The sequence below is a fragment of the Tinamus guttatus genome, unplaced genomic scaffold (genome assembly GCF_059628265.1).
Source record: "Tinamus guttatus ecotype Peru unplaced genomic scaffold, ASM5962826v1 Tinamus_guttatus_pri_ptg000063l, whole genome shotgun sequence".
Taxonomy (NCBI): Eukaryota; Metazoa; Chordata; class Aves; order Tinamiformes; family Tinamidae; genus Tinamus; species Tinamus guttatus.
In genome coordinates, this window is record NW_028288597.1 from 708,651 (window position 1) to 735,191 (window position 26,541).

The 26,541-nt window shown below is 35.5% G+C and overlaps 1 protein-coding gene across 3 annotated transcripts in view; it reads right to left on the bottom strand.

Annotated features, from left to right (window-relative positions):
- SCAF8 (SR-related CTD associated factor 8) overlaps window positions 1-26,541 on the bottom strand; it is an 82,860-nt gene that overhangs the window by 28,402 nt on the left and 27,917 nt on the right. The window contains exons 7-20 of one of the 3 annotated variants that reach the window (XM_088519603.1): window positions 24,609-24,785; window positions 21,127-21,206; window positions 20,635-20,752; window positions 18,678-18,809; window positions 18,466-18,578; window positions 17,774-17,967; window positions 17,024-17,124; window positions 15,531-15,644; window positions 14,988-15,144; window positions 14,009-14,139; window positions 12,982-13,126; window positions 12,446-12,523; window positions 11,623-11,844; window positions 9,306-11,016 (exon numbers count right to left, since the gene is read on the bottom strand). In XM_088519603.1, the coding sequence (XP_088375729.1) occupies window positions 9,320-11,016; window positions 11,623-11,844; window positions 12,446-12,523; window positions 12,982-13,126; window positions 14,009-14,139; window positions 14,988-15,144; window positions 15,531-15,644; window positions 17,024-17,124; window positions 17,774-17,967; window positions 18,466-18,578; window positions 18,678-18,809; window positions 20,635-20,752; window positions 21,127-21,206; window positions 24,609-24,785 (3,459 nt within the window). In that variant the 3' untranslated portion in view covers window positions 9,306-9,319. Of the gene's footprint in view, window positions 1-8,657; window positions 11,017-11,622; window positions 11,845-12,445; window positions 12,524-12,981; window positions 13,127-14,008; window positions 14,140-14,987; window positions 15,145-15,530; window positions 15,645-17,023; window positions 17,125-17,773; window positions 17,968-18,465; window positions 18,579-18,677; window positions 18,810-20,634; window positions 20,753-21,126; window positions 21,207-24,608; window positions 24,786-26,541 lie in introns of those variants that run through there. The other 2 variants (XM_088519604.1, XM_088519602.1) reach the window with 2 other exon arrangements.

The following is a 26,541-nucleotide window of genomic DNA, read 5'->3' on the forward strand; positions in this document are numbered from 1 at the left end:
AAGTATTTCATAGCAAGTTAAATTTTAAATCCTAACTTAATTTAGATGTTTAAATATTCACCTGATTTTCTGAGATGATATGTACTTGAATCTCTATGTTAATACACCCAAGACTAACTCTGACACAGCAAGACTTTAAGACTCTTGAAAAGATGCTCCAGTTTCAGGAATCCACAATTGTAGGATGTAGAACAAAAGGAAGAGTCCATACTACATTTTAACATGCTTCTGATTTGTATAACCTTTCATATGATGTAGAGATCTTAAATAGTGTGTAACTGTGCTTTCCAGAAGTTTCCACAAAATGGCTGTTGATAAATATACTTCAGTAGTTCAGCAATAATAAATGTCAATCGTGCAGCCTATCTTGCGGTATGCATCTCAAGTCGATGCCAAATGATAGATATATTTTCAGGAAAAAGAAATGAGAAAAACAAAACCAGCCAAATTACTTGAGGAGCTCTTCTAAGAAAATATAATTTTCAAACAGATAACTTCCTAAAACAGCCATTCAGGCTAGTGTAGCAGAACACAAATCAAAGCTTTTAAAGTTCTTCAGCAGACTTTCCTTAGGTCTCATCATCTTTTCCACAAAAATGCTAGAAATGTTTAAAAAATTGTTTTGGCATCCTTATTCCTTGTGGATTCATATTTGCTTGTTTTCTCTTCAAAAAAAAAGAGGCAGATTTGGAACAATTTTTAATGTTGGGAAAAGTGAAATCCTTCGTAATTTTTAGACTTTTTTTCCTTAAATTTCTTTACTGTGAGTAAGAAAGGTTACATTATCTGCAGAAGGTAAATGCGGGGCTTTGGTGTTCATCACTGTGCAACAGTGTTGCATGGGTTAACTCCTGAGGTCCCTCTAACTTGTGATAACTTCAAGGCGCGTATGAATTGTGAAAAACAGTGACAGATGACACTCCTAGCTGGTGGGAAAGTGTCATTTTAGTTACGTTCTTGAACATACAGGGCTCAAACTATCATGACTCCAAATATATATTTATAAAAGTTTTATTTGTCTTTTGCTTTTATTTTTTAATATGTCATTCATTTTTATCTCTATTTTAGTTCGTACAGAAATGTAATAACTTTTCACTGGAAAATGAGAATTATTGAGGAGAGTTAGGCAGTGCACTCTAAAAAAGAAGAAAACTTTATTAAACTAGAACATTACCTTTTCTTTAAATCATTTGAGCATTAAGCTACTTAAACAAAACACAACCTTCCAAAATAACCAGTAGGCAGATGAAGAAAACGAGAATAAATACATCACGGATTTGGAAGAACGAGCAGTGAATGTGAATTTACAGGGTTGCTCTACAAAGCTACATGCTGTATTGATATAACTTATTCAGAAAGATTTCTGGAGAGACAGAAGTGAAAAACACTTTAAATCCAGTGAAAACTAGCTTTAAATTGCCTTCTTTCTTATTTGATGCATTTCCTACAATATGACAGATGAGAAAAAGTTTGATCGTATTTCAGATATTTCAGATACTTAGTACAGCTACTACCTCATACTCCTAGACTCTCTAAATATGGTGACCTGCTCAAATACTTACATGGACAGCAGGGGAGGAAACAGCAATTGAAAGAAAAAAACAAAGCAAAACAAAAAACCCCCACACAAAACCCAAAGCACCCGAGAAGGCGTTAGGCTTAAGAGCAGCATAAGTCAGACAACGAAGGTAGAACTAGACAAACTTCTACAGACGGCTCTTCTAGAAGCACCAGCAGAAAGAACTGTGACACAAAAGAGAAAGGGTTTGAAATTCTGGATCCAGTGAAGCAAAAGGCAGCAGCTCTTAGTAATCACCTGCTTGGAAGCAGGATTTCATACGCAGGATTTTTGGTATATTAAGGCTGAAAGAGGCAGTTTGAGGTTTTAGGAATAACATCAAGTAAGTTTTATCAAAAAGAAATTTTCTATTTTCTATAGACAGCAGAGAGTAAATTGTATCGTAGCCAGGGCTTTCCAAACTGGGATACTGCTAAGTGTGAAATGCATCCTTCCTTCTAACTACTGAGATACTAACAACTAACCAGTAACTACCGCTGTGCTAGGCAGGCACTACTCAAGAGCAGGGCTTCAGATTGCGGTTTATACTATTCAGTAACCTCCTTTCCTAAGCGATTTTTCTGATAGTTTTGTCCCAAGCATCACTCCCCAACATCTCGGGGCAACCTGTGCACAGTGACGTGCATGAAAATCAGGTGAATGAAAACGTAACAAATCAGCCTATCTTCTCATGACCATTCAGATTGGAACAATGCCAGTGATTACACAGGGGAGAACTCAAAGGGGGAAAATCACGTCTTGGATTTTACACCGACAGCTCAGTTCAAGATATTCTTTGTAAAAAAAAATATCCTTTTAGTTGACATGTTCTGTGCTCTACAGTATCTATTACTTAGCAAAACAAATGTTATTAACACCTTTGATGTTTATTAAATATTTTTATCAAGCTATTTTTTCTCCAAGAAGTTTGTAACCTTGCAAATATTTACACATCTAGCTGAACCTGGTTGGTTTTAGTGTTTTGTTGTTTGGTTGAGTTTTTGCTTATTTTTGAGCCTATGAGTAACATTAAAAGAAAAACACTGAGTACTACTTAGTATCTTTGGATGCTTATTAATTGATGAATATTTAATCAAAATGTGTGCGTTAGCTTTTATTAAATTGAAAAGAAAAAGGAAAGATTAATGTTTGCAACTGAGTTTTTATTGACTTCAAATTAGACTAGCAAGCTATTGTTTCTGAAACAACGTTATCCCCTGGATACAGGTCCAATCTGTACAATATTCCTGAAGTCTACTATAATTTGCCATTTTATGCCATTTCTCCTATTTTCAATAGCAGTTTTGATCATGCTATAAGGACTGCAGATGTAAAGCATATACAAAGTTTACATACAAATTAAAAATTGCACAGAATACTTAAGACTACATTTAAATGTTTTGTATAAATAAAATCCTTAACCTAATTCAAAGATCTCTATTCTAATAAAACCAACGGATTCCTCACTCATTTTAAGAATGCATAGAACTACATCCCATCAATTTTATATAATTTTTAAATATGTTTCCTTTTTTAATCAACAAGCAATTTGAGAATATGCTATTAAATTTGCTTCTAATAAATAATAAAATTCCAAATGAAGGAGCAAACACTTCAATTTGTTTTCAACATATTGGGGAATGATACCTCTTAGCCACAGATAGTTTGATCAACAGGGTTCTCAACACTGAATTCTTTATATTGGTCGCTACACTGCATAAGTAAACCATGATTTTCAAGGTAAAGACTTTTCACTGTCTTAGATTTAAACAAAACAAGTATGTAACTCAAATAATTCAAAGATAGTTCTTATTTGTGGCAGGAGGAGTTCTGTGAGGGCAGAATTGATCAGAATAATGTACTACATGTATAGGACAGTATATGAAAAAATAATATTCTAGAATATCCTATATTACAGTATAATTTTAATAAAAGTTTGTAAAGTTAAGTGTCTATTTTCTTTAAAAAAGGAACCTAAAATGACACTTCTAATTCTATAGACAAGGATTTGCTGAGTTTGACCACATTTTTGCCTGAAATTTGTAATATGCATTCCCTTTTAGAGGAAAGAAAGTCAGGCACACTTGAAAATGTATTTCACTACCTTGCTGAAAGATGTCAGAAACAGCATAAATCTAAACATTTCTGTTTCTCTCGATAAATTACTGTGACAACAATATAGCTTGGATTGGAAGAAAGTGAAAAAAAAATCAAAGAGAATTCAAGCATTTTGAAATTATTTAACAGATGTCTTATTTATGCTTTGATTTTTCTCTAGTGTTACCAAAAAACCCACCATCCTAAGTTAACAATTCCATATCCACTGGATATAGAATTCACTTTACCTAGTGAAGATTTTTTTCGCACAGCTCTAATACTCCAATATGCAGGTCAATTCAGCTGTATGTGAACTTTGCACTAGTTTTGGAAACACATCAAGTCATCTAACCTTAGAGAGTCCTGAAATTTTTCCTCATTTCAATAAAATCTTGAAACATGCTAAGGTGAAGCCTTATGTCCCTTACGACATAGATACATGCAGAAATTCATTTGAGGGGAACATTTCAGCACTAAAGCACTAGCCAATCAGGAAGCAAAATTGTTAAACTAATTTATCTGCAGGTTGAAATATTCCCTGACCGGATTTTTCCCGTAAAGCATAAAATAACAACTTGACTAGGGGCATTAATGAAATTTCATCTGATAGGAGGAAAAGAAAACATTAGACAAGCATTAACATGAGTTAACTGTTAAAAAAGGGACAAAGTAAGAGTAAGAATAGTAAAGCAGGGACACCTCTATCACTGCTACTACACAAGTGCTGAAACGTGCATTTTAAACTATTTTTTAGAAACTTCTTAAGAAGAGAAAATACATTCATCTTCAACTGCAAGTAATTTTAAGAGTAAACATCATTATTCCTTTCCTTCTTTTAATCTTTGGTATCAGAACCAATTATAAGAAAATATTCTAAGACTAGAATGTTCAATGCAACTGCCCTCTTCCATGACTGTGCAAGACAGGAAAAAAAAATCTAAGAATTAAGGCTAATACAATTTTACACCCCACCAACTTCAGAAATATTAAAAGGCTCATACCATCGTGTGCAGAGAGGTTGGACTAGATGATCCCTAGAAGTCCCTTCCAATCTTAAGGATTCTATGATTCCATGATCCTACCTCTAACAAGAAACACTGTCGAGCTCATATAAATCTTTGCTGAAAGTTATTACTTTTAAAGAGGTGCTATGCACTTCTGTAGCTCTATTTGACCTTCCTTGAATGCGAAATGCCATATATGTATGCTGAAACAAGTTTCAAATGTTTACTGAATTACTGAGTAAATGACTCCAGAAGTTGTACAGGCTAAGCGGAGTGAACACCACCACAAAGAAGACCTTTCAAAGGAGAAATCTAAGATATAGGACTAGTGACAAGTAAGAAGTTTGTCCAGAGGATAGAATCTCTGCCACTGCAAGGTTTCTGCTTTTGTGGATGAATACAGAAAAAGATACGACAGAAAGACGCTTTTGTCATTTTCGTTCACGTAAGTGTCTGCGGATTTAGAGAACAATTTTAAAAATACACATTTTGTAGAAAAGCACTGAAAGATACTACACATTCAAGCCTTTTAAATCAATCTCTCATGAGCAATAATTTGACTAAAACAGGTCCAAATACCATCCTCCACCCAAGAAGCAGATGGCCACACAGAACATTCCTACTTGTATAAACCAGCACTTTACAGCAAAATGTAACTAATGTAAAATCCACAAAATCAGCAATAACTGTCAGTAGGGGATATACCTTTTCATTACCTTAATTAACAATAACTGTCGTAGTTAATCTTGGTGACTCTTAATATTCTGAATAGGTTATATCCGTACAGCTTCCATCATGAAAACAGAGAAGTCACCAGTACTTTATTTTTAAACATGTTATTGGGAATATGGAGGAGAAAATTTGGGCTATTTTTTTTCCAATTTCAAATTAAATGACCCAAAGATTTGAGAGTTAATGTAACGTGAATCAAGAAATTAGTATTTTAAGTGTTCACAGCCATACTGTAACTTGATATGGTAATTTGGGAAAACTCTCTGCAGTAAGTTTGCTTATTTTACAAATACCTTCTATAAACAATTTACTTGACACTTTTCCAACAGCGCTTAAGTACTGACTACTCATGCCACACTACAGGGTTGATTACAGCATTCCCGTCTCGCTTTGAGTTCATAAAGTCATTTAACCCACTGAAATGCCTTAGAATGCTATACTACTCCACTAAAACAATCTAGCAGAATGTATCCCCTTGTGTTTGTAATAATAATGAGACACTACATACAGAAGACAGCGCACCAATATTTCACAGAAGAAAAAGCTAGAGCCAACAAATCATGCCACCACAGCAAACAAGGACTATGTTTCTTTTGTCTTTGTAATCTGTATGAGCTGTATGTATTCTGCAGTGAGAAATCAGATTACAGGCTGTTTAAAACAAGTTCCTCGTGTGTACGGTTTTCTAATAAATGTGCATGCCTAATACGTTCTTTGCATTGTCTGCAAAGCTACCTAGTATTTTTTAATACACATATTGCTTATGTAAATAAAAACAAAGACAAAACATTATGGATGAGCTTCTTTAGTTTCTGGACTCAACAGCTAGCTCTCAGCACCATAGGAAGCTTTAAACTACTTGTAACTGCTGCCCGAATGTCTGGCCCTCGTCTTCGCGCCGCCCCATTCTCACTCTTTCCACTCTTTCCAGCAGAAATTATATTCCAGGACTGTGGAATGCATTAAGGGATTAATCCAGATATTTGGACAGTTCCTGTCAGTGCAAGTGTTGGCTTCTGATCATTTAACCTACATTGAGAGAAGACAGTCTTCACTGAAACTCTGAAAAATTTTAAAAACTCAACTAATAAGATGAAGAAAACATATCCTATCTGCTAATATTTTGTCCCTTCTTCCAAAGAATACTTCTCTTTGGCAATATTAATCTGCATTTTATATTAATAATAGAACAGTTCAAGCTCTAAACACGATGAAGCTAAATACTAAAATAAACTTCTATGAAAGAAATAAAATAGCTATTGGAAATTGATGGCATAACACATATACATCAGCCAATTTATTAATGTTTGAAAGATATTACCAAAGATAAAAAAACATTAAATAACACATTGCTTTACATCGCTATCAACTGCATTATTTTAATCTCTCTCACCTGATAATTTACCTGCACCATCATACTATGAGAAGTTTGACACGCTGCAAGTCCCAGTTTAGAAAAATGAACACAGATCAACATTAGGTTTAAAAAAAACATCTAAAATGTTCGAAAAGAAAAGCTAGTGCCAACATTTGTGTTTGATTTGGTGTATTTACATGGTCCATAACCAAAATCTTTTCAGTCTGTACATATTAAATGAAATAACAAAAGCACTTAATTTCATAAAAGGCTCTTACAGCTACTTTGTGTGTTTGGACTTTCACAACCACATATGCCTGACCAGAGTGCTATTGCTAGGTGCAGCATCATCAGTCAAGATCTTCGATCAACAGAATCTGCAGACGAAGGTACTTTTAACTGAAATATCGTTCATCTCAATTCCTGAGACATGTTCTGCTAATCAGCACGTCAGCAAGGTCTATTACAAAGCAATAATTATTTAACACACATCTCACGACATCCTATTGACTACGACTTGCACAGCAAAGAATCATCCACATCCACTCTTTCAAAAGAGTATCTTCATTAAGCTGACAGGTTCTTTGCTATCCAGAATAAAAGTCCTAATAATTTTAAAACTGAACCATGACACAAAATGAAAAACCCCTGCCCCACCCAAGAGGGAGGGCAACAAATACACAGATCACTTGACTCCACGTTCAAGGCAGGTTTATACATTACATTCACACAACATTCTCCTATTTTCATCCCTTTGGGAGAAGAGAGAGAGGAATTTATACTTGCTGGTTTAGGCTTTAATGATAAAGATCAAAAATCTAGTCTGAGCTAAATGTTCTTCTACCAACAGGGCACCAATTTAACAGAATATACTCCTTGATCCTATGAAGCAAGAAGAAAAAATAAAGGAAGAAAAAAAAAAAAAAAAAAAAAAGCTCTGAAAGCTGGAAAAGGATACTTCCAAACATGGAATTTTAACAGAAGTTATATTGAGAAAAGTTGGCGGAATGCACTCAGATGGACAAATTGAAAATCTTACATTATCATATAGCCAAATCTTTCATCATCAATTTAAAGGATATACAAGCAGCAAAGTGAAACATGAGAGAACAGTGTTACTAATTTACCTAAGCAGCCAATTCATCTCAACCATTTAGCAAGAGATTCTGTTTCAATAGTAGGCCACCAGAACACAAATCTCCCCTCCTTTCTGTTAAAAACACATAGGCTTTTTTAGACCAACAACAGCTTTTCACTTTTTGTTCAACAATTCTGAACTTTGGAGAGTCGCTGAAAACAAATAACCACAAAATACTTTAATGCTACCACTACCTATGCAGAATACCAAATATATTACAGAATAAGACAATGCAAATATTTGCTTAATAATTTTTGCTTCATGCATAACTGTTTTCAAAAAGTAATCTAAAATCCTACTGTATATCCTTACAGTATATAATGTTCCACCTTCTAGAAGTAGTAAGAACATGTATAACTATGAACATGAAAAGATAAACATGACATATTGCAGTCAAAAAAATGCCATTATGTTACTACCTAAAGAAGGTGAAAGGCAATGTTTTTATAATCTAATTTCACTTCAATTTTATTAAACTGTCTACATTATTCTGTGAGTGGGTGCACATGCACGGGCACGCACAGAACTAGTGATATCTACATACAGTTTACACAAATATTTACATACATATGTTGTATACATCAACTAAGGTGACTGCATGATTTTTCAATGTAAAAAGTATATGCTTTCTTCTTGCACATGTAACTGTTGCATTGGTCTTACAAAGTAATATAAACCTTCTGCAACAACTAACTAGGCACATATCATAGCTGATTCCAAGTTTTTATAGCTTGCAGGTTTTTTAAAAAAAATACAATACCTAGAACACTGTTATCAAACAAATATGCTTTATTGGCATCTAAAAACAAAATGCACCCAACATTAAAATGTATTTTTTCATTCTTTTAAACCCACTGCAGTACGAGGAACAAATCACAAACACTTACTTTAGAGAAAACAGAGACTATAGTGTGGATTTTACAAAATCACTTTTAATCTCTGTGTTATGCTCCTTAAGTGACATGGGCCATTTCTTTTTCTGCCAAATTGTAGGAACATAAAATATCACAGCTTTGTCTATACTTTAAAATTCTGCAGCAGCCTAAAAACACGGACAAGATACACCAGCACCTGTTTTCAAGTATAACAATTTCGATAGCCAACCTAAGGGTAGTATCTAAAAAATTCCACTTTCTTCCATAGGAAGTCTTTGTTGGACAAGCTGCTGTTTTATCTTTATGAAATTAAAAGCAAGTAGGGGCAAGTTTATGCTTTACCAGAGAAATAAAAAAATGTTTACCTACCATGTTCAAATTAAGAACAGTGTTCTATACAAGTCAGTTGTACAGTTATTTAAGTGAAAGATGAACATGAACGTCAGATTAACTTAATTCTGGCAGACAAAAGTGAACTGCTAGGGTCCAGTCAGCCATTTATCTATTACAGAGAGATGACAACTTTACAAAAGGTATCTTTTACCTACTGAGTGATGATTATGTCCCCTCAGTTTCTGTGCTTTCTACCACTGGTTCACTTTCTATATCAGCTCCTGTGTCACTCTTCTCTTTGTTTATCTCGCTGGAAGGTGTCAGTTTTTCATAGAGTTCTGGATCGTCCTGCACCTCTGCGGTTGGTGGCTGACTTTCTGTCTCTGTGTTTTCACCATTTACCTGGGGCATATTATCAGCTTTGCGTTGCGAAGTGGCCCCATCAAAGTATTCAAAAACCCTCGGATGCGGAGGGGGGATCCAGTTGTTTGACATTCTGTCTCTTCCAAACCTGTTTCCGTTAATTTCTCTGCAAAAATTAAAATCTCTGTCATCTCTATCCCTCTGTCTTTCCCAGGGTCTTCTGCGGTCATCAAAATCTCTGTGAGCATCTTGTTCAAACCCTCTGTTCCAACCAGGACCACTTCTACTGTCAAACCTATAGTTTATGTGCCGAAACCTCTCTCGGTCTTCATGGAAGCCTTTAGGGCCACCATACATAGGGAAGGCATGGTGCTCTCTTTCATCGTAATCTCCTCTCTGTCCCCAGTGCTTCTCTGAATTGAAACCAAAATGCTCCCTTCGACCAAGGTTATCTATACCTGGTCTTCCAAAATTCTCTCTCATGTCTACATGTGGTCTTGTAAAATGTTCTCTTCCATCCACTGGAGGTCTTCCTATACCCTCTCTTGGATCAACTGGTGGTCGCCCAACAGGATCTCTGACATCCACGGGGGACGGCCTGTTAAGATTATCTCTGTTTTCCACTGGCGGAAAGCGATAATCTCTGTCTCCTTCCTGTTGAATATTATCACCTCCAAGCGGGAGTCTTTTCTCTGGATTAGAAATACTATCAATATTTTGTCTTCCTGGTGTTCCAAACGGTCTTTCTGTTTGAGTAAAAATATCTCCCGGGGGAAAAGGACCTCGAGGCGGTGGGTGAAGAGCTGGATCAAGGATTGCTGGAGGAGGAATACCGCGCTGCGGTGGTATTCCAGGCTGCATTAATGGAAACCTCGGTCCAGGTGAATGGGGCATTAGGCCTGGACGGATATCTAAAATAGGCATTCCTGGCATCCTTTGACTGGTAATATTTAAATGAGGCATACTTTGAACCCCAACTGGATGCTGCATTGCCAGAAGTCCAGAGCTATTTGAAATATTTGGTGGTGGCACTCCCATAAGTCCAGAGCTACTTGAAACGTTGGGTGGAGGCATCATGAGAAGCCCAGGGCTGCTTGAGACACTGGGCGGCTGCACTCCTGCCAGAAGTCCAGAACTGCTCGAGACAACGGGTGGCTGCATTCCTGTCAGGAGCCCAGGGCTGCTCGAGATGCTGGGTGGATGCACTCCAGCTAGAAGACCTGAGCTACTCGAGACATTTGGTGGTGGCACTCCAGCCATAAGTCCAGAGCTGCTGGAGACGCTGGTTGGCTGAACTCCTCCTGCAAGAGAATTGCTGCTGGAGATGCTGGGGAGCTGCACTCCTCCAGCAAGACCTGGACTGCTTGAAACAGCTGGTGGTTGCACTCCTCCCACGTGTCCAGAGCTGCTTGAGACGTTTGTTGGCTGGACTCCCCCTGAAAGTCCAGAGCTACTTGAGACACTGGATGGCTGCCCTTCTCCAGCAAGCCCAGAACTGCTGGAAACACTGGGTGGCTGCACTCCTCCAAGTCCAGAGCTACTCGAGACATCATTTTGCACTAAAACACAGCAACAACAAGAAGAGTTAGCAGAAATTACCAATGTAACACAGAGTATTCAAAACAAATTGCAGCTTAATCCATTATCTAATTAACACAGTCAGAAAGGTAATAGTAACAAGACCTGTATAATGAATACAGACCATTTTAATTACACAAATGGACAGTAAGCCATGGAAATCACTATCTCAACAATGTAAAGAATATAGAGCAGCTTAAAACTGACAAACCCTGCAAACATCACCCAATTTGTGAAAGATCTTGACATAATTCTTTAAATATCTTATTACCCCAATCTCTCCCACTCCTTTCCACGACCACTTATATAGAAAGAATGCACTTTAAAAAAGTATTCTTAGAAGAGTCTCAGTGGCTAAGCTTTACTTCTGAAGTCTACACAGACTTGCCCCCCGAGCATGCAATGCCAGAAATCAACCACCAGATTCTGATAAAGATTATCCCCATCACTCCATCCTAAACTGAAAATGAAGCCTGGCTTAAAATTTCCTACTTCATGGTTAATAGTGCAATGGGCAAAGACCTGCATTAAGAACATAAAAATATGATGTCTCTTGTATGGAGAATATCAAACATAAAATTTCTTACCAGCTCTACTGTTTTCACTGGAAGAAATCTGGAGGTCTGCAAGATGTGAGCCTTTTTCATCTGATTCGGGTTTGCTGCTTGGAAGAGGATTAAAAATGCTTCCAGTAGATAATGTTGGAGTGGCCAGATTGCTACTAACTGTGCCAACTGGTAGAACAAGGCTAGTAAAAGGAACATCTTTCATTGCCTCTTGTGCAATTGGTAATGGAGGCTGTACTAAAGCTGTAGAGAAATAACAGAAGTGTATCACAATAAGTACATTTTCCACCTTAGAGTTCAGTTTGGCAAAGGTCAAGACATCAGATCATATAATCAAAGTGAAACTTAATTACCACAAGATTGCTGTTTTTAAAAGTACTTTTTATCCTCAATCAACACAATAAGTAGTTTTTTTTTGTAGCAACCATGAACTGCTAGCAACCTAAGCAATAAATATTTTTAAAAAGACATTTTAAAATATTGAGTATAAACACTCAAAAGGCTGAAGCGAAATAAATTATTCTAAGTTACTCAGGAATACCAAATAGCACAAGTAACAAAAGCACCACAGTATGTAAACAACCAGGTTGAAAATTAAAACATCAATACAAATTAAAAAGTAATTTGGTTATCATTTTTTTCAATTATGCCGTAGTATTATTTTTCAGTCCTCTTGAAAAGCTCTGTAAATCTTTTTCAGCCCCTAATCAATACAGCTAATGAATAGTCTGTATATCACTATTTTCCATTAGGCAGATTTAACATGATTTTGATTAATTAACAAGAAATAGACCAAAAAAAGTTTTCCATGACATAGAAGTATCATTAGAAGAATTAAACTTACGTGTTGGAACTACTGGTGGGACAACTGGTGGTGGGACAACAGGAGGTGGGACAGGTGGAACTGGGGGAGGCATAAAACCTATATGAAAAAAATGACATTATTTCAGTGGAAAAAAAGCGTAATTATGCTTTTAAAACCTAACAGCACACATCTTGAAAAGCTGCCTCACTGAGGATTAGCAAATAACACACATATGGGAAGAAGCACCAGTGGTGGTTGTTTTTTTAAAAAAATCCCATCTTTATTGTAACACATGCATATGTTCTCTTTAAAGATTACTTCTGTTGACAATATCTAAAGAAGAAACTTCCAATACTGATCTTTCAAAGCTTCCACGTTTTCTAAAGACAGGAGAGTAACGTTGAGATTTCTTTTTTTTTTTTTTTTTAAACCAAAGACCAAAATTACACTAAATACACCAACAGGAAATACTATCAAGTTAGACATACGAAATTTCATAGTAGGTTAATAGCTTTTTTTTTTCTTTTTTTTCTTTTCTTTTCTTTTTTTTTTTTTTTTAAACACTACTGACTTACCTGGAGGTGGCTGTGAAGGGTTGAAACTTGCTCGCAAGAAGGGTGGAGGAGGAATTGGGCTATAACCAGGAGGAGGGACAGACATTGTGACAGGAAACGCTGGTGGAACTAAGCTAACAGCAGGCACAGCTGGAGCTACTGGAATCTTTTTTAGTGGAAAACAAACAAACAAACAAACAACTTCAATACTTACAGTATTCAATGACATATAAACTGACTGAACTGCAATGCTTGCTAGCAGTAAATGCACCAAAGGCTTTGCGTATGTTCTGAATACCTAGAGGCATTCTGGAATGCCACCGAATGGTACGCTATAGATAAACAAGAATCCTGGAAGAATCCCAGGATAAATTCTCCTTAATCTAAAACAATTGAAAATACATGGTTAGATGCCGTACTTATTCAAAACAAAAATTTACCTATAGGAGACAGAGAAATGCAAATAGGAAATGAGAATGAAAAGGAAGAAAAAATGTAGTTAAAATGGCAATCTGAGAGTACTAAAAAACAGTGATTACAGTTTACCAAGAAGAGGCAGCAGAGAGTCAGAATCTCATGAATTACTCTATATATCAGATTTCAACAAAATACTCCTTTGAATAATCAGTTCTTTCAAAGACGAGATTGCCCTATAAAATTCTGCCTAAAATTACTGGGAAATAATTTAAACTTTTATTCAAACTTGATATATGGGGAAATGCAAATATACGTATTTGCACAAGTGTAAATAATATTGAGTTGCTTAGTTCACAGAAAGTTGCTTTGGTGATCTGCTCACTTTTATTTCTCTCAAAAAAATAAAGCAGACAGTACTTTTAACATTTATTCTGCCTTCAGCATTTAAGTCTTATTTGAAAGCCTGGTTGTATTTTAGTGAAAAATTATGGAATCTGCTCAACCATGCAACTGATTTTTCCGTAAAGTATTTCAGAGAAATGCACATCTCACTAAGTTTGTCCATACTGAGTAAAAAACTTTCCTCTCCTCACCTGTGGAGGTTTTTTTTAATCCAAACTTTAATACAAACCTGCAGCATAGTGACTGGTTGCGTGTAAGCTTCTGTCTGTGTTGTAATAACTGTGCTCTTATCAACTGCAGTGCTCTGCGTAGTTGGAACATTTTCTTTAGCAGCTTCTGAGCTTCTGGCTGTTTCCCATTCTTAAAAAAAAATGTGTACTTTTACATAAAAGTGATAACTAAGATTTTGTTTTTGTTCACACACTAAAATGCCCCCCTTTAGGATCCTCACTTAAAACACCCACCAATTTTTTTCCTTTCTCCTCTTCCTCAAGATACCTTTCATTAACACAAGGAATCATGTTTCCTTGCATCTGCATCATAATATAACTCATATATTTCAGCAATGTTTCACATTTCAATTCTTCTGGCATTTATATACATTTTGACCTGAAAAAACATCCCTTCTAGTATAAAACTGGATTGATCCACTGTTCAGTTCTGCAAAGAGTCTGGACATTTGGTGCATTTATGAGCTAGAACCCTCTCAAAAAAATACTTTTGATTTTCTTTTCCCCGCAAACTTGACAAACCTCTCTCAGTTGAGCTGGATTTCAGGAAAAGATCTGACACAATCTACTACTGGACTCTTTGACTTTACAGAAAATATACCTAGAGGTCTAGCTAACCAACAAGTGCCAACTCCAACTTAAGTCTTACATCTAAGTATAAGATTTTTCACAGCCACAACCAGATCCTAAATTTCATACAAATTATTATTTTATATACTTGTAAATCAGAACAAATTATTCAGAACGGCTTTTAAAAATGCTAAATTTATTCTCCTGAAAACTGATACACTGTCATGACAATCAGTTACTCAACGACAAAGACTACCTACATTTCAGGTATCAGTGTCATTTTTATCGTGAACAAGTAGATAATATAACTAATTTAAATAGAAAAAAAGTTTGTATTATTTAAAATACCAAACTTTATGACAATTATCAAGAAACAAATTTTCTTATCAGAATCATCAGCATTCGTACCAGTATTTACTGTCTCCTGGTCTATCATACCACCTTCAGCAAAGCCATCCAAATCATCCAATTTTACTTTCTCCCAAGGGATGTAAGAAACTCCCAGATCCACATCCCAGAACTGCTTGTACTCTGTTTTCACACCTTTATTTAAAGCCCAGGCAATCTAAAAACAAAATCCGACAAGATGATTTGGTTAAATGAAAAATCCAACAAACAGAATCTTTAAAATAGTTCATTGCATATTTCTGTCACCTAAGATCAATTTTGAAAGTCTACTGTTTTTTACTTTTAGAATGGTCAACTATTTTTTCCAATACTTCCTAAAATCAATTTATATAAATATCAAATTATTCAATCTGCCTCTTTTCCATACTGCCTGTCAAGATCTGCATTTTATAGGTAGAGGAAAGAAAACAATCTACCTCTCAATGCTCTGTTCTCGTTTTCTACTTTGTCTGTATGAACAAAAAGCTTTCAAGTGATGAACCAACACACCCAAACTATTGTACTTGAAACAGAACAGCATTTCCAAGATTTAAAACAATTTACCTTAATAATTTTAGATCCAATTTTATAGGATCCAGAACTAAGTTTCTGAAGAGCACGATATGCATCTTGTCTATGAACCATGCAGACATAAGCACAACCTCTTGGGGGAATCATCTACGGAAGAAAATAACTGTCTTAAAGTGGGAAAATAAGTGACATATCAACAGTGTTAATATTAAATACTACTCCAGTGCCAGTAATAATAATTTTGAGCATTAGATGGCACAAAAGATTTGAAGAGCATTCAGCAGGCAAAACCCAGGAGCTACGGCCGCTTCAGAAAAGCAGAGGTTCCTACCTCTTTCCAAACTCCAAATTTGCTGTCAGCTGAGCAACAGCCTTGTTGTTCATGCATTTTGGCACTTTTGAGGGGCAGAGACCTCATTTTTGAAAGCTGATTCCTGCCAGCTTTAATGTTTAATTTAGGGAAGGAAAGTACAATGCGGTATACAATGTTAAATATAATGCACATAATGTTACATGGTAACGTACCAAGCAAAAATATTTAATATGATTGATTTTAATATAGCTGCTATGAAGGTAAGACTACACAGCAGTGTCATACGATTTTAATTGAAGTTTTGTGGAATGTTGGGATAAGATACTAGTTTGCCTCTGAAAGGTGGTAACTACTGGCACACACGGTCATAGATTCCTTTGAAATTTGTTCAGCCTTAAGATATCTTTCTTAACTGTTAATCCTTGCAAAACAAAATGAGGCTTTAAAGTCAAGCAATTTTTTTGACTTGCATAAATCTGTAAAACATTTTGCAATGCCATATAAATTTTTCTTGAATAGCTATACGTCTGAATATGTTAACCTGACAGGAAAAATAATGAAAAAAATCTGAAAGTAATGAAATTGTATGAGAAGGAACTTTAAAAGTGCTGGTGTTGCAATAATCCAGATTTCTCTCACACTCATATGTTTTTTGAGGAGAAAAAGACTTTTACCTCAAACTACAGTCAACACTGAAATATGACTAAATGACTGATCATGAGAAATATGTTTCCTACTAACCTAAACCTTTTTTTTTAAATCAACATATCTTCAAATGATTCCTTGTTTTTAGTACAATTCCTGTTTTTTTCTAAGTGTTTATACACATTGACTCTACCTACGCACTCCTCTGTATGGGATGTAACCAAAACAGTGGTCTGTATCCATCAGCCAAAGCAAAACGACACCTGCTCCAGGGCCACATCACAAAAATAGAAAGGACACAACCCTAACCATTTGTCAAGAACTAATTTTAAAAGTTCATCTAATTACTAGATCCTATAATTAGTGCTTCAGAAGAGCCATTTTACCATGAAGTGCAACACTTTTACTATTTCCAAAGTGACGTACATGGAATCCAAATATCATAGCTATAGTTACTCAACATCAACATGTTACTCTCCTAAAGACAAATTTAGGCTGCTAAAAAGAACTCTGAGGCATAAATCTGTTTTAGTTGCTAACCTGTAATCCTTGAAACATGGTCACTTACATTAATAGATTCTATTTGTCCAAATTCTTCAAATAAATTGGTTAAATCTTGCTGCGTAGCCTTCTTGTCTACTTGTCCAACCCAGAGAGTAGTACTGCAAACTGAAGAGAAACATTCATATTAATGCCAAAATTTTGCTTATAAAATATTTTGTTGTATGCATTTAAAAGGCTCTACAACTAGAGTACTCTAAAAATACAGAGTAGAAGACTCTAGAAATCATCAAAGGCAGGAATTGTAATGGTATTACTCATTATATAGAGATAAAATAAGTTAGCAAAAAAAATTTAAAAATAGACATTTAATGGAAATACTTGTCTTAATCCAAACAGTTATTTGTAAAGACATGAAAAATCAGAGGTTATTATAACTATGATAAACTTCAAAAGCAATACTTATTAAAAAATCATTTCTATTCAACGTTCCATAAAACATGTCTGTAGAATTTAAAGTCAGATTTAGCGAAGTGAGGCTAAATTGGATAACCAGGTATTTTGAAGCAAACATATTATAGAGGGAACTTAACTACAATACCATGCACTAGATTGTCACTTGGAAGAAATGGAAGCTGTCCTTTTTACTTTACTTTGGAGAATATATGACATTTTTGCTACGACTGTGCTAACCATGATGTGTTACACCGTCTTCCATTTGGATAAGAAAAATACCATAGAGGTCCAGAATAAACCCATGTTAAAGATGTTGCTGAAATTTCCTACATTTTTAAAACGGTAAATAGCTGCTACTTACCACTTAGTGTTTTCGACCGTATAGGAGGTAATCCCTTTTTCTGACGCTCCTTTTCCCTTTCCCTAGCCCTTCTTTCACTGGAGTATGACCGAGATGATTTTCTCTTCCTTTCTCTTGATCTTGAGCGTGAACGTTTTCTATGCTTACGCTTACGAGAACCAGATCTTGATCTAGACCTTCGTTTCCTTGGTGACCTATAAAATGCTTAATTTTACTATGCTGAGTTTGAAAAAAAGAAATACAAATTGCAGTTTTGTCTTAAGTACAGACCTGAAGCACAACAGAGACACTTCGTTAACAGTTGCTCAAATTGTTTCAGGAATTAATCTTATTGCCATTACTGTGAGGAGCACAATATATAGACTGAGCTTTAAACGAAACGAAGCAAATAAATAAATAAATAAATAAAACCAACAAAAAACCCCCACAACACAAAGACTCTCACTTCTGTTTTTCTGGAATAGCAAATCCATCCAACTGGTTACCTTTAGTTAGTCTTGTTATCTGAGCAGTTCTTAAAAATTACAATAGGTCTTGGGTATGAAGAACAAACTGCTTCTTAGAAAAAGTCTTAATCTGCTCATAATTTGCTAAAACTGCTCATAACAGTTATGGAAAATACAGAATTGAGAATGATAACCACAAGCGTAAACTTGGTTTCTGAAAAACTTAATACAAATTCATCAAGAGACCTTGAACGAGATCTTGAGCGTGTTCTTGATCTTGAACGAACAGTTGATTTCTTTTCTTCTTGTTCAAAAATCTCCTCCTCAGCCACGTCCTGTCCTTCATCTATATCCATGTCCTAAGGTCAGATATAATAGATGTTCATGTGAAAAAACAGAGCTATTTTAACTATGTATTTTCCTTTATATTTCCATAACACAATTTAAAATAGTTTTACCTGTTGTTGAATATCTATTGAATCATCCACATTTGTTTCAACTTCTAAAAATTGCTGCTGACTACTCCCTTGTGAAGGTGATGCAGAGTGCTCTGAGCCAAAATTTCCTTCTGGATTTTCCTCAGGGCTTGCCTGAATAATAAATAATAATATATCATAAAAAAACTCACAATTCAAACTGTTTCTTATATAAAAGTATAAGCTTACATGAAGTAATTGCTCAAGTACCTCTGAGAAACAGTTTATCAAGAGACTCTTATCTTCCCAATTTCAATTTCTTTTGGCAAATATCTGCTAAGAAGTAAAAACCAAACCAAATGCCACTTCATTTTATGTACTGTCATAAATACATAACTCTGAAAGACTGTGATGTTTATGACTACTAAAATATTACTTATTTACTGAATCAAAAAGCGAAGTGTACTATTTGTTGTTTCACTTGGCTAACTGGAAAATAAAAATTGACAGGACAGTAGCAATGGCAGGCATGTATAGAGCATCACTTGACAACGGCCATTGCTCAATTGTGCACATGCATCAAAAATTTTTGTTACAAATAAAATATATATACTGTAATATATATAATATACTGAACTAGTTAAGACATTTGTTTAGTTCCAAAATTTCATATGCTGTGTGCTTTAAGACAGTAAGTTGCTAGGGGATAAAGGATACTGCTGTGTCATTTATGTCAGCGTGTCATATGAACTTTCTACCCACAAACGTACTGTAACTTAATTTCACAAATGAAATCTTAAACTCCAAATCTACCTTTTTTTTTTTTAGAAATTACTTTATAATAAAGGTAGGTAGTCAGCATTTTTATTTTAAAATTAGATATCTACTTTTAAATAAAGGACGTCAAAAGCTTCTAAAACAGATATCCCTACAAAGTTATATTCTTACACATTTTTAATACACTAAAGGCCAGAAATTGCTAGATTATCCACCTGTATCAGAAAACATTCAATTTGTAGCTGTGTTATCCAATTACTGCCCTTACATGAGAAAGGAAAATGAAATCTATCTAGTAAAAATTAAAATTATTGAAAATTAACAAAAATTCAAAAGACACAAAATGTTCTTGAGCAAAAGTTGAATGACTACACCTTTGCAGGGGTTAAAGTCTGGAATGGGTGTTTGTTAATCTGGTGGCCCTTGAAATTTTCTTCCAGTCTAACATCTTTATTATTCTGTGAAGTTGCATCCTAATGCTTTCTATTTAGTTCACTCTCTACTAATGAGTATTAAGATGGCACAAACATTTTACTTTCTAGTGGGATCAGGAATTAGAATCAGGAAAGAAAAGGAACAGGTAAATAAATTCTTCTGAGGGTAGTCCTCTTTATTTCACTGTACAGGAAAGAGGACAAAATTCACTTACTTTAAGAAGGAAACCCAGGCTGCCTCAACCATTGATCATTAACTTCACAGGAAATACAAGACTTGAGTCTGAGCTAATGAATATAGTAATCAACAGAATGAGATATTTATCGGACACGACTTAAAACTAGCAAGGGGAACCTTAAGGTATGCCACAATCTACTGCTCTATCCTCTTGCTGGTTCTACAGCAGCAGCTTGCATCCTGCTCTCCCTTCACAGACAGCAGCATATTCCCTTCAGTGCTAATCATCTTCACAACAGCAGAAATAAAAATGTTATCATGTGCAGAACTACCAAAGCACAGTCAGCCCGTAATTCAAGGGAACTATACTCCAAAACATTAGCAGAAAGTACATCCCACACATTTAGTTGTGCTTTTTTTTCCTGTTTCATATACTTTCTTCTTTTTTTCCAGTAGTTTTGCATTTCTGTCAGAAGATGAACTATTGATAAATACTCTCATTATAAGAGAAGTGGCAGAAAGGAGACTTTTTTTTTTGGCCTGAAGTGAAATATGAATTTTATTAGCGTAGAACATAATTATCATGACAGCCACAAGATGGAGTTCTTACCTTTTGAGGCTGCTGTTGCTCCAGAAGCTGTTGTCTGAGATGTTCTAAATTTTGTTGTTGTAGTTGTTCAGCTAGTTGATGAAAAAGTGAGTTGTTCACAGATTCTGGTACTAAAGGCCTAAAATGAAATAATCGGTTTTTCTTTTTGTTTAAACAGTTGATAAACAACCTTCATAATTGAGTTTCAAGATTAACTAAAAATGTGAAATAATGGACATAATGTATTTAATATCACCTTTAAAAATCATCATTAACATATGTTATAGTTTTAAATATAACAGAAAACGTGTTAATTTTAAGATGTAATCATCAGATCTTCTGGCACACTGACTTCGTATCAATTTTTTTAAATTATACAAGCCTCATCTAATTCAGTGAAATGTCTTTTCCTATTGCTTTAGTATACTTATGCTTCAAAAGAAATATTTTGCTTGCTACTAAATATTAATGCTCATTTTAGCATTTCCCTTAAGAAATACAGCTTGGTCTTACAGTTGGGAAGTTGGAGTTTCCTTTTTAGGCTCTTCATTTTGTTCCGATTCTTCCCCAAAGTCAAATCTGTCCATCAGCTTCTAGGAGAAAGCAAAGTAAGCGTTAGTGAGTATTCCTTATAAAAACACATCTTCTGCTTATTTTCCAATAAGAAAGATGCTCTTTCTCAGTCTTGGCCACAGTTTTATTGAGTTCTAGCTGTTTTTCCAAGTAAAACTGTGTGTTCTGTCCACAGTAAAAAACAGCTAATTTGGGGAAAATCTTAAAAATTTATTATATGCAAAAATACCTTTAATTAGAAGGAATTATTACAAAGAACCAAAGTATTCTGTCCTGTGGCAATTAGCACACTTTTCTGCTCACATCAAGAGCAACAGCACCATTGTTGCCTACAGAATTCCACTACTTTTATCCATGTGTGTCATTTAAACAATGTGCATTCCTGCTCCTTATAAGCCACCTCTAACAGTCTGGGAAGAAGCAAAGCAAACAGTTACCATTTGGGAGGAAGAAGTCTTCCAAGGGACAAAAATCAAGGAATCTGCCAGGGGAAAAAAGCTGGATAAACCTCCTGTTTTACCTGTAAAGAAGTCTAAGTTGTAGTTGCTGTAGTTCTACTGAAACAAAAATTTGGGGTTGCCTCTTTTTTGCTGTTTTTTTTTTTTTTGCTTGTTTGTTTGTTGTTTTGAACAGTCTAGAAGCATTGCATTAGTATTCTAATTTCTTTAAGGCAAAACTAAAGAAAGCTGAAAACTACAGATATTATTCTCACTGAAACTGTGTTTTCAGCAATTGTGCATTCACACAGCTGTGGTACCAAACAGACATTCACCTTTACACTCTGGAGTTTTTCTGAAAAGCAGAGTCAACACTGTACTACAAAATATCAAAACTTTTCTCAGAACATTGGTTTCACAGAAGAAAAAACAAAAGGAGAACATAGGCCAGCTATTTGGAAATAGAAGGGAAAAAACCCTTTCCTTTTAACACGTCCTTATGTTTCAGTAGCCTTTCTTCTTTTTCAGAAAGCACTATGTGCATTGTCAATTACAAGAGTTGAGCAAAAAGAACAAAGAATGATTTCTTCAAGAACCTCTGATCCATCAAGAATTTTTAGAACTATTTTCCCAGTGAAATAATCTAATATACATGAAGTACCAAGAGCAGAAATAGGAAAACTCGAACAGAGATTTCCTCAAAGCAGCACTAAATACATCATCGAGAAAACACAGCAGAGAGACGGAATGCTCCTGAACAACCTGCACTGTCGTGCTGCACCTCAGTTTGTCAACGAATCCATTTAATCACTTAATCTGTTTAAACATTTAATCCATTTAAATGAACTTCCCATCTTCATGACACACGGAAAGGTCATCCAGCAAAAATCAGAAAATAAACATTTTGGATGTTGATGAAATAATTTTTCACAAAATGTTCATTAACTTGTGTAATTTATTACCACAAGATATTACAAATGCCTTTGTACAATATGCAAAGTGCTCAAAAACAAAGAAAAAGGATGTCAAGAACTGCTAAATTTATTAAAATCAGAGATTTTAAAAGAAAATGGATACTTAGTTTTTCAACAGAAATATTTTTCTGCTTTATATGTTTCTAGATCACCCAGATTTGCAAATCATCAAGCCATGGAAAAAAAGAGGAAGAGAGGAAATTAGTTACGGTAACACCAATGCCATAAAAAAGAGAAAACATTTTCAAAGTCCACGCTGTCCCTGCAACGCAGCCTGAACAATCCTTGAGTAAAGCCTCAAAGGACTAGTAAGACACACGTTACCACTTCATTCACAGAGATAGTACAGAACCCTGAACACGGAACTTGAAATGTATTAAAACCTAACACTACTCAAATGCAGCAACGAGGTACAGATCAGATGTGCTAAACACAAGGAGTCCTGCTGAGCTTGCCAGAACAGCAAACCACGAGCCCACCAAGAGCTCGCAATTTATCACACTTCCACTCCTGCACAAGAATTCCTTCTGCAACACTTACTTCCGAAGTCTCAGAAATCACAATCATGTCCATTCACTCTGCTGAGAACTTTCATGACAAAAGACTCCTGTATACTATTACTGCCATAAACTAAAGAACTTCAGGCTGAACTCACAAGGTACATAAATATCCCAGGACAGTGTCAACTCCTTCAATTTGTTCCTGTTAACCTCTTCAGCATTCAAGACAGTTGCAACTACGAGTACACCTATGCACATAATCACTGGAATTCAAGTCTGTGGAATGAAAACACACTACAACATTGTGCTCTGAATTGCTTTTTGAACCTACATATCAAAGCAGTCAGTTTTACTGACCCTTCCATTCCCTGTGACTATAACCTGCTTTAGTAGATGGTTAATGTTGCACTATGGCATTAGTAAAGGCCATATTTTTGTCCTGGGTTATTTTTACAGCTTTATTACTTTCATCAGTAGTGACAACTCTCTTGTTTCAAAGATCCGAGTACGACAGACCAACTTGTAGGAATTTGTGAGAAACCACCCTGCAGCTCTAGATGCAGCACACATCAAATTCAGGACAGATTTATTGACAAAAGAGAGATTGTGGGAAGAAAGATAAAAACAGAGAGGGATACTTTGCTTATTATTTTTTGACTCAATGACAGTCCTACAGAGATTACTGACTCACAAGCTTTTTCCCAAAGATATCACAGTAACATATAACTGCATCTTGAGAAGTTCTTCCTTCATATTCTAGCTGATAGTCAACCGTTATTACTGTAATTGCCACAAGGTTATTTCCACCTAGTCTTGAACTATCAGCTTTCCTCTTGGAATCTTTCATTTCCTACTTCTATTTAATAATGACATACACTTCACAATATACACAAAATAACTTAAAGGATTTATGTTTTGTTTCTGACATCCTTTATAGAAGTGTCACCTGGCTAATTTTAACTACAATCTTGAATCTATTTCTTTATTCACTATCGCTTTGTGGCTAAAATTAGTATTTTTCTTGACTCTTATAAAGTAAGAAAATTGTAAGTCTAACAACCCTTTAATCTTCTGGGAAAACAGGTATATACATTCCCACATGTTTGCCTTTCATTATCTCTTAAGAAATTATTTCCTATGTCGTATACGTTTTATGTCATATACACAGGAAGTAGAGGACATGAAAGACTTTCTTCAACATGTAGTTAATCTGAAATCTTCCTCCCTGCTGTGTTACAAAGGGGGAAAAAAAACATAACAGCTCACCTTTCCCAAATTAAATCCAACTTGACATAAACGTTACCTAGCTTTAAACTCATGCAGGACTATCTATGCTCATTTATACAATTCTCCCTAAACAATTTTTCAATTTTTTCAAGATACAGCACTTCATAGTATATTCATGTATTTTTAAAACTTCTAAATGCATATACTGAAATCTAAAAGACTTTCCCACACACACATATTTTAACAATAAATATTTCTACAAACTTGTATTACTCAACTTCTACCTTATTAAAAGAGACACTCTGCTCCAGAGGATTAAGTGTGTTGGCAGCAGCAGCTGCAGCTGTAAGTTGTGCAGTGAGGGCCTGTAACTGAACAACAAGACCAGCATCCAGGGCTTGAAGGAGTGACGGCTGAGGTTTCTGCTGCTGAATCTGCAGTGTCTGTATTAACTGCTGAAGCTGAAAGAGAGGACAACTGCATTAAACAAGGGAAAAACAAACAAACAACAAAAAAAACAAGCTAGTCTTTTCCCCTTTCAACTAGGAAAAAAAACACCTCGGGAACAAAGTATTATCTAACCTACGGCTATTACTTCATCTTAATCTGTTTTCAGTTACAGCAAATTATGTTCCCACTTACTGGCTAATTTGTTTTCTGTGGCTGACAAGACATGCAGATGCTTCTTCCTCCTAACTTGCTCTGACAGGTTGCATGATGACCAGTCACCACTCAGGATTTCCTGCTTTCTAGGGTTCTCCCTCTTCTGTTTCTCCAATTTGATTCCTTCTGACCTGAAAAAAATCTGTTAGCCTACTCCAGCTTCCTACTGGTCTCACTTCATTAGGAAAAATCTATGTGCTGTAGCAGCATTTTTATAGAGTAAACAATGTTGCAAGCTCCACTTTAAATTGATGCAACAGGTCTATAGTAAGAGGTTGCACTAGTGTCTCTGGATTAGTCACAAGGAAAATCTCATGCTGAACCTCAGATTTGAACTGACAGAGTGCAACATCAGCCATTTCAATAGAACCATATATTAAGCAGGACTTGGGGAACATAATTTGACTTTTTGCAATGGCACAGATGCCAGGTTCTGTATAGCTGCATCTCAGCATAAAAATTACCTAGAATAGTTTGGGAGATAAAATGTTGAACAAGAAACAGCAGTTCTGGGGCAAGATCAAATACTGCAACAACCCCCAAATCCTCCAGCCATTATGGCAAAGAACTACACAGCAAATGGCTGCATCTGCAGTTTTCTGATTTAAAAAACGAAGAAGTATGGGGAGTGTCAAAAGACAAAAGTCAAAAGTCAGAATTTTAATAGCCTCACTGTGCAATCCAGGAGAAGTCTAATAGTAAGTAGTAAACACCAGCAGAGAAGAAGTTTTCAAAACCTCAGTGAATATCCCAGAACGGAAACTAAAAAAAAAAAATTGATCAAAGTATATCAGGATGTCCTAAGAGGATCTCCCTTTTTTTTTTTTTTTTTCCCCTACACAAAGGAAACAGAGAAAAATACACTGCCCTCTAAAGGCTTTTAAAACAAATGCACCATGAGGACTATCCGAATATTTGGTATATAATATTTTCCTTATCCTGGTTTACTGTTTGCATGTAACTTTTAAAAAAGAGCTGTTTCACTGAGGAAAACAAGACTAACATTTTCACACGGAAAACTATACATCCTTTAAATAGAGATCCTCCATACAGCTGTACAAATTTATCTTAATGCACAAGGAAAAGGCATTATCTCTATGGAGAAGTCCTGTTCATGTATCTCAGAATTAGAGGAAACAATCTTTTAATAGTTCCATGAGATACACCCTTTTCTGGTGCACCTAGCTTTTCTCTGGCTATTTCTGGACAAAGGCTGGGCAGATTCAGATAGTCCAAACTCTGCTGATGTAAGTCCCTGATTATCTTCAAGTTCATATTTCATCTCCTCAGGGAGTTCAACATTGCACTCTTTTAGATTGCAAGTTTCTGGGATTCCTCCCTTACTGCGAGGCCTCACTAGTAAGACTGCATGAGATGATTGGGTTCATCTGCCCTTCCACACTGCACCAAAAAAAGACTTTTTGCAACATTGCACCAAAAAAAGACTTTTTACAAAGGCCATTTTAGAGACAGCCTCTCTTGTGAAGCAAGTCTTCTTTAATACAAGTTATTCAGACTCTTTAGCCAGCAAAGCCTCTGAAATCGCATTTTTTT